Raw genomic sequence first — 15806 nt, 5'->3', positions numbered from 1 at the left:
CTTGAAGGCCATGACATAGGAGAGACTGTCAAGTACATCTACTTCCAAAGGTTTAAATCTTCCCTGGGAGCCCAGTAGAGCTGCCCGATAGGAGAATAAGTTGCAGTGCAGGTGGGAAGGAAAGTTTAGTGATGACATACTGATATTCATGGCCCCATTCACAGAAGAAAGCACAACAGGAGCAATTTCTGCTTGAAAGAACACTGGAGACCATGCTGTACAGATGAGGACATACCTGGCTACTGCTGTAGATCCATGAGACACACAAAATTGTAGTCATTTAATTTTCAACTTACTAAATCAAGCACTGCAGCACTTTGAGCTGAGGAATCTGAATTAGATAGATTTTAGTCTTCTGGAAGGGCTACTGAATAATCCCACACACTCTCGCACAGACACCAGAAATATAATCTGTGGTCTAAGGACACAATCAAAAACTGCAACCTGACATCAGTGCAGACTTCAACAGCAATCCTTGAGTGGTTAGCTGTTGTTAGCCAGCTCTGCCCAACGCTGACAGAGACTAACTGCTGTTTAGAGAACTCATGCTGCCTGTAAAGAAACGCAGAGTTGCCAACCTTGCCTCAAGGATACTGGAGTGGAAAACACTTATCGGCTTTACTAAACAAATAACTGAAAGGGGGCATTGCGTGACATTATGGGAGGAAGGAAAATATGATGACCTAAACAAACCAAGACTTTTGCATTAGATCACCAATAATTAAGATGGAATATGCGCTACCAGTGCCTGTCACAAGTCCAAACACCACAACCACAACCAGAAAATGAGCTAAAAAACTGATATATCAACACCGGATGGTGATTTGTGATTTCAAAAATACACAGATTAAGTAAGAAATTGTACCACAGAGCAAGTTACTTTGATATATGCGATGGAAAGGGAGAGGAGAGAGAGCAGAGGAAAGACTGTAATGAACAGCTTCTACCTGAGTTCCTGCAATCATCTCCTTGCTGAGGAACCTGAACAGAAAACACCAGCAGGTCAGGGGCCAGCAAAGATTCAGGCTTGCGAATCTCATTAAGCCAGCGGCTCATATGGAGTTCTTTGGTGTCAGATGGGCCCTGAATCAGAGGAACCAGCTTCTCCTTAACCCCCTCTCCCGAACCTAAGTGACAAGAGTTAACAAACGAGTACGTCTTTAAAATTTGGAGGATACAAAAAATAGAAAAGCAAGAGATGGTCTTGAATTCTCTAAAAGTATAAACATACTATAAGCTTTGTTTTAGACTAAGTTATACAAGGGGTACACAAAATATTGACGACACTTAAAGGTTTTTAAAAAGTTCTAGCATTCATCAACAATTCAAATAGTCGGTCAGTCAGCAGTTTAGGTCTTCAAAGCAACTTGAGACAACCAAAAGACACCATATCATCCATATCCAAAGAAGGTTAAAGTCAAGGGAAACTGGACTTGGTTGAAGATACTAGAAGACGTTTCGTCCCTCATCCAAAGGACTTCTTCAGTTCTGACTGACTGGTAGGGAAACTAAGCTATTTAACCTCAGTGTTGTTTGCCAGGATCGTCGATACCGCTGGTTCATTAGTGTTCCTGGCCATTGTAACGACAGTCGTTATGGTCGATAGGACTACCGAGGCCAAGACCGTCGTTGGCATCTTCACCTGAGGCCAATAGGTTACGTTTGTTGAGTTGGTGGGAAACACGCCACACCACATCCAAAACTCCACTGACTGACTCCAGGACTGAAACTGGACTCAGATGAAATCATGGTATCCTATGAAGTGACTTCTTTCTTCACCTGCATCCCCACTATAGAAGCAGTAGAAACTGTAAGGAAACGGCTAACACAAGACAACACCCTGGACAACAGAACTACCCTCAGCCCTGACCAGATCTGCAAATTACTCGACCTCTGTCTAAACACCACCTATTTCCAGCACAACCGAGGATTCTACAGACAGAAGCATGGCTGTGACATGGGTTCATCGGTATCCCTGATTGTAGCACATCTACATGGAAGAAGTGGAGAGCAAAGCCCTCAACTCCTTCAGAGGAACAGCACCGAGCCACTGGTACAGATATGTGGAGGACACCTGGGTCAAAATTAAAAGCCAGGAATTGCAAGCCTTCACAGAACACATCAACTCTGTGGACAGCAACATCAAGTTCACACGAGAAAATGTTCACAACAACAGTTTAGTCTTCTTGGACTGCGCTATACACATGGGAGAGGACGGGGGCATGCAAATTGGTGTTTACAGAAAACCCACACACACAGACCAATACCTACTCTTCGATTCCCACCACCCACTGGAGCACAAGCTAGGCGTCATGAGAACACTGCACCACAGAGCGGAAATCATACCAACAAGCGCCCAAGCCAGAGAGAAGGAACAGAACCACCTGAAGGGGGCACTTACAGCCTATAGATACCCTAAATGGACCTTTGTGAAAACAGCCACAAGATCCAAGAAGAACAAAACTACAGGGGATGAGGAAAAGAAGGTCAAACGCAACAACATTGTGATTCCATACGTGTCTGGAGTATCAGAGAAACTCAGGAGGATTTTCAACAACATCATCCCTGTGTTTTTTAAACCCAAGAACACGCTAAGACAGATGCTGGTACACCCCAAAGACCGCACACCCAAACACAAGAAAAGCAATCTAGTGTATGTGGTCCAATGCAGTGAGGAATGCACAGACCTGTATATTGGGGAGACTAAACAACCACTACACAAACGCATGGCTCAACACAGAAGGACCAACTCCTCAGGTCAAGACTCAGCAGTTTACTTACATCTGAAGGACAGAGGACACTCGTTTGAGGACCACCAGGTGCACATTTTAGACAGAGAAGATGGACGGTTTGAAAGATGTGTCAAGGAAGCCATCTACACCAGGGTCGAGAAGCCGTCATTGAACAGAGGAGTGGGTCTACGCCACCACTTATCCCCCACTTACAATGCGGTCCTTTCATCACTTCCCAGGAAAAAAACTTAACCTATTGGCCTCAGATGAAGATGCCAACGATGGTCGTTCAGTCTTGGACTCAGGTAGTCCTAACAACCATAGCGACTGTCGTTACAACAGCCAGGAACATTAACGAACCAGCGGTATCAACGAGCCCACTGAGGTTAAAAAGCTTAGTTTCCCTACCAGTCAGTAGAACTGAACTGAATAAGTTCCTTGGATGAGGGACCAAACGTCTTCTAGTATCTTCAACCAAGTCCAGTTGCCCTTGACTTTAACCTTCTTTGGATAACTATGACCTGGATGACTGAGAATCTTCACAGACATCATATCATCCATGTAGAAACTGCAGGTGAAATCTGTGGGGGAAATTGCTAGTGCTGCTAGTGTTGCAGAAACAGGTTTGGAAAATCATAACAAAATATGTTAAACAGACAAAATGCATTGACCAATGAAACATAAACAATACTGTATATAAAAATGGTAAAACTGACCAACAGGAATATGATGAGCATGTACAGTAAACTGGGAGTTGACAAATACTCACCTGTGTAGCAGTGTTTTACCTCAAAAGTTAAACTCTTTGTGTGTACATTATTTTATACAACATCTACAGATGTTAATTTTGAAATAAGGAAATGAATGGCACATGCTTTTTTTCTTTGTATTTCTATATTGACAGCTGCAATAGATCTTATAATCTGCCTGACATCATGTGTGCAGTTTGACCTTGTGAACTCTGTGCTATGACACTAGCTCCAATAACATCCTTGCCATCAAAGACATGGCCAGAGCCCAATGACAGCACCCCAGGAGAAAACAGCAATTGAATCACATAGCTGGAAAGAAATCAAGATAAAGATTGAGCGGGAAAAAGAGAGGAAGCCAGACAGAGTGGAGTGTATAAATGTATAAGTTAAAGAAAGTAAAAGAAGAGTCTAGTCGGTCTCACTCTCTCCCTCCTACACAGGCAGTAAAGTTTTAACAGGGCACAGCTGCACACACCTGGGGTCCTGGCGCACACTTTTACAGCTCCCACGGTTCCCGAGGCGCATTTCACTGTCGCACGGCTGCAGAACTTCAGCTCCAGGTTTTGGACTGAGCCCTCAAGAGTCGGTGACGGGCCCGGAGACTTCACACCTAATAAAAAACAAAACAAAGTGAAAATGAAGTGCAGTCCAGCAGGTTTAAACACTGCTGCTGTGGCTTCGTTAAACACTTGATTGGCCTTTAATTATTCTTGACCCCTTTCTTTCCATATCTGTCTCTCCCAATGTTCTGAGAAAGCAGGGGCTCTTAAACCCAGATATCACGAATACCAGGTGTGTTGCATTTATCTAAGTCCTGGCAGGGATACTAGTGGTGCCATCTGTTTCCAAGGTTAACCTGTTGTTGCATCTCTACGCCATGATAAACATGTCAAATAAAAAAAACATAAGGGAACAGTTCCCCCAAAGCTACAATCTATATACTTTTTACTGCAATGTATGATACGCGTTTATAAGCACCTGATGTCTTAGTCTTGCTACAATCTATGCCAATCCCCAGTAAATTTGTTTATTTTTATGTGTCTATTTATCTGCATGAACAACCTGACAGGATCGGAAAATTTACTAGGGGCACATTTTATTTGTATTATTTACCCCATCTGGATTTACAGAGCTTCCTGTGAAAACATTTACAGTATACTGATGGGATTTTGGATACACTACAGCGAAGTCCTGACATCACAGCCATATTGTTTTATAAAAGCGCCCAACAAGGATATCAACAGAGAATGTTTTACAAGTTCCCCACAATTCTACTGAGTTGAGTAACATTTTAAGTTAAATAACAACAACTATTAGGAGTGTGAGTAATAGGCTATAAAGGATATATATTTCCAATACAATATCCAACACAGTCACGCCGGTATCCAGCTTAGTGTCAACTACAACTCACCTAACACCAGCATTACATCACAGGAGTCTCAAGTGCTCTTCACTCTATGATTATTTCTCTTAATGGCAGCCTAGTGTGGAAGAACCTCCTGTCTGCCATCTTTCCAAAATCAAACGGTTTGCACTGCGGAAAGGAGTGGGGGATTACATATTCGCCATTATGATATGTCAATGTTATTTCTATGGTGAGAGGTTATTTCAAACACATAACAGGAGGAGGAGGGAGAAATAGCTGGATGGCTAAAAGATACTGTAGAGTTTAGGGAGTGCTGTGCCAAACCGCCTGTTGAGAGAGGAGAGGAGGATCCATCCATCACAAGCTACATTCTTCCAGTGAGCTGGAACTGTCCGAGGGAATCACATTAAATTCTTACATCACCTGTTCCAATACTGCTTTACTTCTCACAATAATCCCCTCTTACAGTGGTAGCACTTCATTTCCTACAAGTGTCCACAGCACTTTTTGACTGAGTTTACAACTCAGTGAGGCTTTTTCTGTCAAATGCAGGCCCAGTTCGGGACAGTCCCGAATTACGAGCAGTTGTCCCGATTCCTGACCGGTTTGTCCCGAAAATTAGATTTAACACGAGTTTTGATTATAGTCTAATGAAAACATTAAATACTGATCGTTGCGTGGTTCTCAGGCTACAGCAGGGACTGCAGGGCATGGTGGACATTGTGTCAACAGCGTTGTTACAGCCACAAAGTAACACGCGTGCTCTTTTCCCCTATTTGTTTTCTAGTGTAGATGAAGAAAGTGGAATTTACCATCGTGAGGACAGGGGAGTGTAGCTGCATGCAGCTACGAAGGAGAGATCTGACACGTATGTTGTGTGATGTGATAGGCACTGCATTGATGAAATTAATTAAATTAAATAAATTGTATACTAGATCATGATTTACCCAGTGTTACATTCCCACAGTCGTCGTGTTTTTCCTAATGACAGACAGGTTACTTCATGAACAAAAATAATAAATTTTAGTGTTAAGTTTAGATTTTCAGGTCTTAGGGCTTTACTGTTCGTTGACACTGAACATACTAATGTACTGAACATATCTAAATGCTTTCTTTGATCCTCTGACTTTCTTATTATTTAACTCTTCTACCCTTTTTCTCCCCAAAACTCCCACACCCCACATATTTCTCCGTCCTTTACCTATATGTTTTGTCTAATCGCTACTGTTCAAATTCTGACCTACTTACATAATCTAAAATCCAGATGCTGGAAACAATGGTTGTTTTACACCAAAGATGCATAGGATTTTGTTTGCAGTTGTTAATTTCAATCAACTAATGGTTTAAAAGGTAGTTTTAATGTAAATAAGCAGGGAGTGTGGATATGGGTGGTATACAAGTGGACACACATACACAGCACATTTAACCAAAGGGTATTACTGGCAATTGCTAAAATCACCACCGACTTCCCTCCTCTCCCTCTCTCAGACAAATTACCCAGCAACCTCTTCACCTGCTGTCTGAGAGGGCCTCTATCAGCCCAGATGGAAGATGGGAACGTTAACAACCCTCACTCTGTCTCCCTGCCTGCTACTTAATATATGTGCAGGCCAAACAGAGTTGCAAGTCTCTCTGTGGCTTTGGTTACCTGTTTCTCTGTGGAACTTGTCTATGTGAATTACTTTATCCCAGGACCTAAACTAGCAATCAATACTTAAGCTTGGGGCCAGATTTGAATAACAGAGGTATACAGTATGTTGCGTGCATAAATATCAATATTGTATAATTAGTGTAAACAAAGTAAACTACTGTCAAAATGATCAGCAGGTTCCTATTCCAATCCAATTCTATTCATCCTGTATATGCTTCCTTTAGGCAATATTAGTAGGAAACAGCCAATAAATCTTCATTGTTATGCAGATGATACCAAATTACAATCTATATACTTTTTACTGCAATGTATGATATGTGTTTATTGGCACCTGAAGTCTTAGTCTTGCTACAATCTATGCCAATCCCCAGTAGTATTTATCTGCATGTACAAACTCATTCATTATTCATTGTTATGCAGATGATACCAAATTATATCTACTGATCAAGCCAGATGAAACGCATTAGTTAGCTAAAGTGTGCCTTCAAGATGTAAAAACCTGGATGACCTGCAATTTTCTGATGTTATACTCAGACAAAACAGAAGTTATTGTACTTGTACTTGCAAAAAACAGGCACATCCTGCCTTACAATCAGGTCGTTAAAGATTCTCCAGTTGATCCAGAATGCTGTGGCACATGTACTGACAAGAACCAGGAAAAGAGATAATATTTCTCCTGTATTAGTTTCTCTGCACTGCCTCCCTGTAAAATCCAGAATAGCATTTTTAAATCCTTCTGCTCACCTACAAAGCCCTTATTGGTCAGGCACCCTCATCCCTTAAAGAGCTCATATTACCTTTTTTACGCCACTAGAACACTGTGCTCCCAGACTGCAGGGTTACTTGTGGTTCCAAGAGTCTCCAAACATAGAATAGGAGCCAGAGCTTGTAGCTATTAAGCTCCTCTCCTGTGGAACCAGGTCCCAGTTTGGGTCTGGGAGGCAGACAACATTTCCACATTTAAGAGTAGGCTTAAGACTTTCCTCTTCAATAAAGTTTGAAGATAGGGCTAGCTCAGGTGAGCCCTGAACCATCCCTTAGTTATGCTGCTATTAGTCTAGACTGCCGGGAGACTTTCCATGATGCACTAAGCTCCTCTCCCACCTCTAGGTTCTGCTCGAGGTTTCTACCTGTTAAAAGGGAGTTTTTCCTTGCCACTGTCACCAAATGCTTGCTCATAGTAAGAATTGTTGGGTTTCAAAAGTAATATTAAAAATAGTACAATCTAGACCTGCTCTTTAAATTGCCCTGAGATAACAGTTATAAATTGGTGTATTATAAACAAAATTACACTGAATATCTATTTACCCTTTTGGTAGAAACCAGGAGACAGAGAAGAGTTACCATATTGACACACACATACACACTTATGTACACACACATACATTTTGAGTTAATTGATGCTTATTTGATGGTCCAGTACCACAGGGAAAGATAAGAAAATGATACAGGTACTATATAAAGCTTGGCTTTGCTTCCTGGAAACAATATAGCTTACATACATTTGCCATAAAAGAAATGCACCAGACACTTGGCTATATTACTGAGTATGTCTCTGTGAACCTAAACACACATGATCTATCTACCCTTAAAGAACAGACCATCAGCTCCACACAGACAGATTGTTCCCTTGGGTCCTTCTTTCTGTAAAAAAGATGAAAATGTTAAAAAAGGAAACCAATCTGGAACATGACAGGGGCCAATCCCTCTACTCTATTTGCTCTTTGATAAATGGCACTAGAGTATCGCTATAACATATCCCCCTTTGCCCACGTAGATATCCAAAAGGGCACGGTGCACCTGCTAGGGTGGTGGTTGTTGTGTATGGGGGGGCTCTGGACAATGTTTTGTCCAGCTGTTAGACTATAAAAAAGTGGGGTACACAGGAAGAGGAAAAACATAAAGGTTGGTAGTTTGTCGTCTTAACAGTGGTATTTAGTTTAGTTTATGTATGTAAGATGCATTAGCATGTGTATTAGAGCCAGACATGTGTGTTTCTGTGTGTGACTGAGTGAGTGAATATGTGTGGTGCTTCAAGCAAGGGCAGGTGCAAGAAGTACATAAACACACAGCTAGGGGCCAGAGGCTACGGCACTCCATCAAACGCTGTGAGGGCAACCATGGGCAGCTGGATTTGCCATCCTGAACACTGAGGAGTGTGTGTAAAAATATGAAGGAGAGATGGACAGTCAGTAAAGAAATACTTGGGATAGAAAGAAAAAAGAAAGCATAGACAAAAGAAGAGAAAGCACACACTGATGTAGTATGGTATGTGGGGACTGCTTTTTTGCTTCCTCAATAGCTGTCTTGCATATGCCTCAGTGTGTCTGTGTGTGCATGACATCTGCAGACTTGAAAGCCATGTTTTACACATTCCAACATGTCCTGCTCTCACTACTTTGCAGAATGGTATGGGAAAGTTGTCTGCCTATAATGCTAGACCAGGCAAATTTACATTTCAAAACAAGAAGCATAGTGTTTGTTTTAGCCTACATTTACAAAACACTTTCGATAACAGAAAAATACTAAGAAATTTTCATTTATGTTGTCATGGAAATGCTTTTTAGTAAATAAGAAAATCCATTTGCATCTGAACAATGAAATATTACAAGAAGAAACTATGTTTTTTTATGTATACTCTTGAACTTTAATTGGTTGATGCATACTAGAAGATGGGAAAAACAAGGCTGAAGCAGATATGGAATGAGGATATTGACATGTGCTAAAACAGCAATCAAAGCTGTATTTCCATTCAAGTTACTACACCTCCACTGCACGAAGTCGCGTTATAGTCATGAATAAAGAATGCCACTACTTTTCAGAAAACTAGTCCCTGGCACGTATAAAATGCATTACATGCAGTGAAGATCAACTGACAAGAGGACGGACACTATCACCAAGTCCAAATGAGCAGGTAAACAGACAAAGAAAGACAGAAGGACAGAGAGTACTAAAAGCTCCAAATCTGGCAATGGGCCCACAGCAGCTAGGGGGGCTGACTGAAAAGGAGGTACACACAGACAAGTTGGGTAGACCGAAAGCAGCCAGCTGAGCCATTAAGTGCCGATGCAGAAACAATAACTGTGTCTCGTAAGTCAGGAGGGGCTGAAGTAGTAAGTAGGAGCAGGAGGTCTGCTGGCACCTAGCCAAGTACTGACAAAAATACAGACGCATGCAGAGAGAGGAGGACAGGGTAACAGACAAGGTGAACCAGTAGTGGTTTGTCAGTTAAAGCAGAGGAGAGCAGCTTTGGCAGTGGGCAAACACTGTCTGCAAGACTTAATCACCTTTAACAAAATCGCATTTCTATACTACCAGAGAATTATTCTTAGGATAGTAGAGACTTTTAAAAGAATCATAAATGTAACTTCATCAATCATTAAGGAATGCAGTAAATGTTTATAATCAGTCACTTGAAGAGAGAAGGTTTTGCTACTTTCTACTAGAGCTGCAACAATTAATCAAGCGATCAATTAGTTGTTTACTATTCAATTAATAATTATCAATTAATCAGTTTGAGTCTTTTTTTTTTTTTAAATCAGTTTGAGGTTTCTTTACTCCTCTATGACAGTAAACTGAATATCTTTGGTTTGTGGAGAAAACAAGTTATTTGAGGACGTCATCTTGGGCTACGGGAAACACACTGATCGACATTTTTCACCATTTTCTGACTATTTATAGATTAAACAACTAATCGATTAATCAATTATTAAAATAATCATTTGTTGCAGCCCTACTTTCTACCATCAAGTGGCAAAAAGTTATAGTAAATTTGCTGTCCTTAAACTTGCCATTGCTTATGACATTTGCAGGACCTTGCACAAAGGAAGAGATGCATTTTACATTTCAGGCAGCAGCAACAGCAAATTTTGTATGTAAAGTTTGTATAAGGAACAGGAAGTGGCCAGTTAACATGAGCAGGGATAATGGCCATTGCTAAATAACCATACAAAGACACACGCAGCCCCACTGCCATCGATATAGGAATACACCTCAGAGGCAAGATTTTTAACTGAAGAACCCCCAAAATGCAGTTGGACAGACAGAAAAGACCGTAATAGGCAAGCAAACAAGTGTCTAAACACAGAGAAATGCTTCTCCATATGACGCAGCCCAGGCAAGCAGCTTCGAACACACTGGGTAGAGTGGTGGGGTATGCAAGTGGTACTCACTGCCTTTAAGGGTTGTGGTCTAAAGACAGTGATGGGGTTTAAGTGCTGGCGGTAGCGGAGGCTGGGGGTCTAATTTCCATGATTACCATCCCCTCCAGGTGCTGCCTGCCTTTCCGTCTGCCCACTAAAGCAGTGACACATGTTCTCTGCACATTGAAACCTTGGTTCTCTCTGCCACCGAATTACCACAATTAAGGAGTCTTCATGCGGAAGCAATTTGGCCAACACTAATGGGCCTAGGCAGTGGGGTTTAGAGGATGCTGGGGTGGGGTGGGGGGGTGCACAGCAAAACTGAAAGAGTTATAGGACAAGTGAGAAAGATGAGTGTTAGAGAAAAGGGAGAGACAGATGTGGGCAGAGTGATACAGAAACATGCGGCGTGACATAGAGGATTCCCGCATTGCCACTTGTATGGAGATGATTAGCCGGTGGTGAGATAGGCCATTAAAACACAGTTCCGGATGAGATGGGCTGCCTCTCAATCTCCCATATCGCCAGCCTAATGCTGCCCTGACAAATTTAGTTAGCAGAAGAAACAGGGGCATTCTGGCTTTGAAGTAGCAGCCAGGATGGAATGCCAGTGTGGTTCCACCATGAGAGAGATGCTCGAAACTACAGACCGCAGCTAATGACGCTAAACCAGCCCCTCTGTCACTGAAATGTAACTCTGGATTACTGCTTTCTCTCTCTCTGACTCTATAACTCAGGCCTGCTCTTTTTCTCAGGCTTTCTGCCCCCTCTCTCCTGTTCCCTTATGGAAGAGAATTAAAGAGAAACCAAGCGGAGAGTTCTTGTTTATCAATAATCCACTGAGATCAATATTTATGTCTCAGCTTTGCAGAGGCTGACTGTGTCTGTGTGTGGTGGTAGCCAAGACGTGACTGGGGTTTTGGTACTGCTGAGGAACTTCAATGAGAGTTGCAGTGGAAATTTATGGCCTTGTGACGTGGAGCTATGTGCTAAGTCGGCACTAGTCACTACCCTTAGATGGGACGGTTGGCTCACAGCAGGGAGCCAGCTCTGCAGACACTACCAGATGACATAAATACAAACAGATTTATTTGGGGCTGTCACTGATTCAGGGCTTAGTAACATTCAGAGCAATCTGCTGTGGGTGCTTTAAAGCCCATTCTACTTACAGTGCGTTTTGTTTCATGTCTCAGTTATGCTCTTTGCTTTGTGTGTATGTGAAGTTTTTAAACATCTTAGACAGTTATTCAGCTACTTAAATACTTATCAAATAGACTCTTACTTATTAATTATCCATGCATGTAATGTATCCCTTATGATCCATTTTCTTCACAACATTATTTACTTTTGGATGAAAGTAAAAGCTTGTGTTGAATTAGTCCCTCCTATAATGGCTTTAATGTTGCTCCTGATGCTTTCTTGATACCACAACAGTAATTTTATTCATTTATCAAAGTGACTAATAAATGCAGAGCCTTCACTATAATATACAATACAGCCATTTGTACCTTACAATAACAGTAGACTGCACACCTTGCCTTGTCTTCACAGGTTTGTTTAACACATTATTTATTGATGACACATTGTAGGGAGCCTATAAGTCTTTACTACGGTAATGTTTCACAAACCACAGAGGCATAGGGGGTTTTCATATCATATTTCAGTCCACAGGGGAGAGTCGGGAGTGTTCCAGCTCTAAATGATGAAAGCTTAAATCGAAACTCTGCTCTACCCAAGCTTGGCCAGCTAACTAAACTGCACTACTCAACTACCAGAGACAAGCCAGGTTTATAAAAAGAATGACCAATTTAAGTGCTATACTGGGCCAACGGTATATTGGATTTAGTCATAAAGTTACCTCTGAGAAACCATCAATGATTCATATCATAGAGCAAAAATAAAAGGTTGGACGTGAAACTCAGGCTTCCAGATCCGGTACTGTGATCATCCATGTCCTCCAACATGGCTGGAATCACATCTTATTTCCCAAGACAGAAAAGTGGACTATTCAAGCAAACATGGGAGAGAAAATCCATGGCGCACTCTCAGTTGACTTGTGATTTCTTTAAAATATATTTTGCCAGAAGCCAGCAGTCAGTGTGTGGAAAAGGGGAATGATCAATGGAGAATTATGGTGAGAAATAACAAGCTTGATGTCCCCTGATGAGTGTCTGAAGTCACCAACCACGCGTGTGTGTATATTATGTGTGTGCATGTACAAAGCAGTTGTGTGGTGACGTTGTTGACGTGAGATGTTGTTTGATGGAAGAGCAGATTTCAGGCACTTTATGTTCCTCTCTTCCTATAAAACATATAAATACCCACTGTCTAATTGTGGGAGAGCACAACAACATTAATTGTGTTTTGCATCGGCTTCTCTCATTAGCTCTGGCGTGAAGTGAGCGATAGAGAAACAGCAGAGGGCTTCAGGAAGACAAAAGAAAAGAGGAAGGCCTGAGTCTGGATTGACTTAAAACATCATCACAATCTGCCAGGAGTGGAGCGAGGGCCGTCTGTAGCTCATTGAAGTTTTCATTGACAAGAACAGTCTCAAGTTCCATCCAAGATTTATTTATCGGTTCTCTGATGCTGACACAACGTGTTTTTAATGTCAGAAATAAGGTTGCGTATGGATGAAAAGGCCTTCTTTTTTTCCTTTCCCTCCTGCTTTCTTCCTGCCCTGATGTCAATCCGTGAAGCAGACAAGTAGACAGGCAGAAATTTCTCCCAAACCAGTAAGTTACCTCTTCAAAGAAGTATGGATACTTGAGTGAGGGGCCAGGCCACGCTGAAACAGACATCTCAGGGTTTTCATTAAGCTTCCCATCTCTTTACTGATATTTGTGACAACCACAGACCATGAAAAAGGCTTGTGTCCTTCCTTCTTTCACTTCAATTGTGGAACAATGAAAAAGGACTATCAAAATGATCTCCATGAGCTAAGTGTATGGACCCATTATATGACGGGGAAAAGCTGCATGTACCTCTGGCTTTTCTTGATTAATAGATTGGAGACATTAAGGTTGTGAGTAATAAGGCCATGTCCGACAAAATCTGCACAGGAAAACTGTGCAACCTCCCCTGTTCAGTCTCATAGGACAGGACAATGCTACCAACAGCTGCATTACAGCCAAACAAGAAACACCAAAGAGGGTGAAAAGGAGGGAGAAAGGATAGATGGGTAAGTTCTGGGACAAGACAACATTAAGTGCACAGCGTAACAGGGATTAGTTTACAGAGGTGACAGGGGGATTTGCGTCAGATCCATGCTCCTGAAGGCAGTTAGATCACAGCAATGTGAAATGCTGGCCATGACAGGAGAAGCCTTTTTCATGCAGTGCAAAAAATGTGTAAAAACTGTTGTTAATGTGGAATTCTAAGAGAATGCATTTGTTTTCAACCAATGGGAAATATCAGTGTGAAGAAAAATATAAGCAAGTCCCCCTGACGTAACCTTAAACACTTTTCTCCCAACCACTCCATGCCCCATAGTATATGTAGGGAGAACTTGTAAAAACAAAAGACTTGTTTTAATAATGATACTGTTATGAGTGATATAGTGTGAATAGTCCAGGACTATTATCATCAACATGCTTTTAGTCGCTATGCAATGAGAGCGTACGCTCACTGTAGTTGAACATTCTTGCCGTTGTTTGCCTTAAATGGGATCGTATTCTGTGGGTTCAGGATTACATATAGGATTTGCTGAAGATGGAGGTGAGCATGCATCTATGAGTGTGTGTGTGTGTGTGTGTGTGAGAAAGAGAGAGAGAGAGAGAGAGAGAGAGAGTGAGAGTGTGTGTGTGTGTGTGTGTGTGCACGTGCATGCTTGTCTAACCTGACACTCAATTAGGTGTAAAAGCTGGGTTTAATAAGGAGAACCAATGGCCAGTTGTATTTCTGGGCTCTGAGGTCCACCTCACACTCTCAATCGCTTTATTTCCTTCTTTCTGTCACTTTTCCCTTCAACCTTTATTTTCTTTCTCTCTTTCATTTTTCATTCTGCTCATTATATCGTTCACTCTCTCTCTTCCTCTTCCTCGGTTCTTTTCCCCCTATATGTGTCATGCTAAAGTTATGTCACAGCTCGTATATCACCCAGCAATCATCTAGAGCACGTCTGGTGACCACCACCAACCAACGTCTACCAGACCCCCCTTCCTATTGTCCTAGTCCAGACCACCACAGAACTCTGTGGCCAGAAAACCAGCTGTGGGAGCTGCATTAAAGCTGAATCCATCACTGGCGGAATGTCAAATGTCAACTTCATGTAGATTTAAACGACCTTGATCTTTTGTCTTTCAAAATGCAGCCTTTCACAACTCGCAAACAGGGAAGCAAGTTTAACATGGAGGGCGCATTTGTGGCGTAGTGTGTGTGTGTGTGGTAGAAGAGGGACTGAGGGAGACAGATGGAGCAGCACCAGCAGCGCCAATGTTGTGCAGAAATGTGCATGAACTTTGCGGGAAGATGGAATAAATTATCACCATTGATGAACAACACAAACAATAGTATATCGTTTTGAAACAGTACTTGGAATAAACCCCCAAGGTACCGCGATGTGCATGCAGTTCTCTGTGAGTCAGCGGGCATTCACAACTCTGCACAAGACCGGTGAATGGAAGGTGTGCAGAGCAGAGAGAGAAAACGGTCAACAATAAGCCTCAGTTTAGCTGTACACTGACCGACCGACCGACCAACACACACACACACACACACACACACACACACACACACACACTATAGGCAATCGTTGACAATACAGGTACAGTTGTATTTACAATACATGGACAAGAGATCACTGGGTCACATTCTCCCAGTCAGAGTTCTACCATGTGTGTACTGAGCTATAAATTTCATATATCATCAGTTGAATTCAAAAGATTCAGGTCCACTGGGTACATATGTGCATATACCAAAATCCAATAAAGATATCATCAACATGGAAAAGATGAAGACTACAATAAGAAAACATACAGATTATGTGTGCTCAGGGCAATGTTCAGACAGATATGTTTTCATCAATATGTAAGTCACTGGGATCCCTGACAACGTTTTAAATTTGAAAAAAAAAGTAAAACAATGAGTAAGAGCTATGACTGTAGACCAGCCATTCAGTCATCCACTTTCTGATACTAGTATCAATAAATACGCTCTACATTT

The 15806-nt window shown here is 41.8% G+C and overlaps 1 protein-coding gene across 15 annotated transcripts in view; it reads right to left on the bottom strand.

Moving 5' to 3' along the window:
* LOC123969008 (vacuolar protein sorting-associated protein 13B-like) overlaps positions 1-15806 on the bottom strand; it is a 324425-nt gene that overhangs the window by 232930 nt on the left and 75689 nt on the right. For 14 of the 15 annotated variants that reach the window (XR_006824601.1, XR_006824600.1, XR_006824602.1 and 11 more), the window contains exons 18-19: positions 3960-4094; positions 948-1127 (exon numbers count right to left, since the gene is read on the bottom strand). Coding sequence is in view for 8 of the 15 variants with exons in the window: in XM_046046088.1 (XP_045902044.1) it covers positions 948-1127; positions 3960-4094 (315 nt within the window). In the remaining 7 variants the exon portion in view is untranslated. Of the gene's footprint in view, positions 1-947; positions 1128-3959; positions 4095-4902; positions 5019-15806 lie in introns of those variants that run through there. The other variant, XM_046046095.1, reaches the window with a different exon arrangement.

The sequence above is a fragment of the Micropterus dolomieu genome, linkage group LG03 (genome assembly GCF_021292245.1).
Source record: "Micropterus dolomieu isolate WLL.071019.BEF.003 ecotype Adirondacks linkage group LG03, ASM2129224v1, whole genome shotgun sequence".
Classification (NCBI taxonomy): Eukaryota; Metazoa; Chordata; class Actinopteri; order Centrarchiformes; family Centrarchidae; genus Micropterus; species Micropterus dolomieu.
This window is presented reverse-complemented; position numbering and strand designations above follow the sequence as displayed.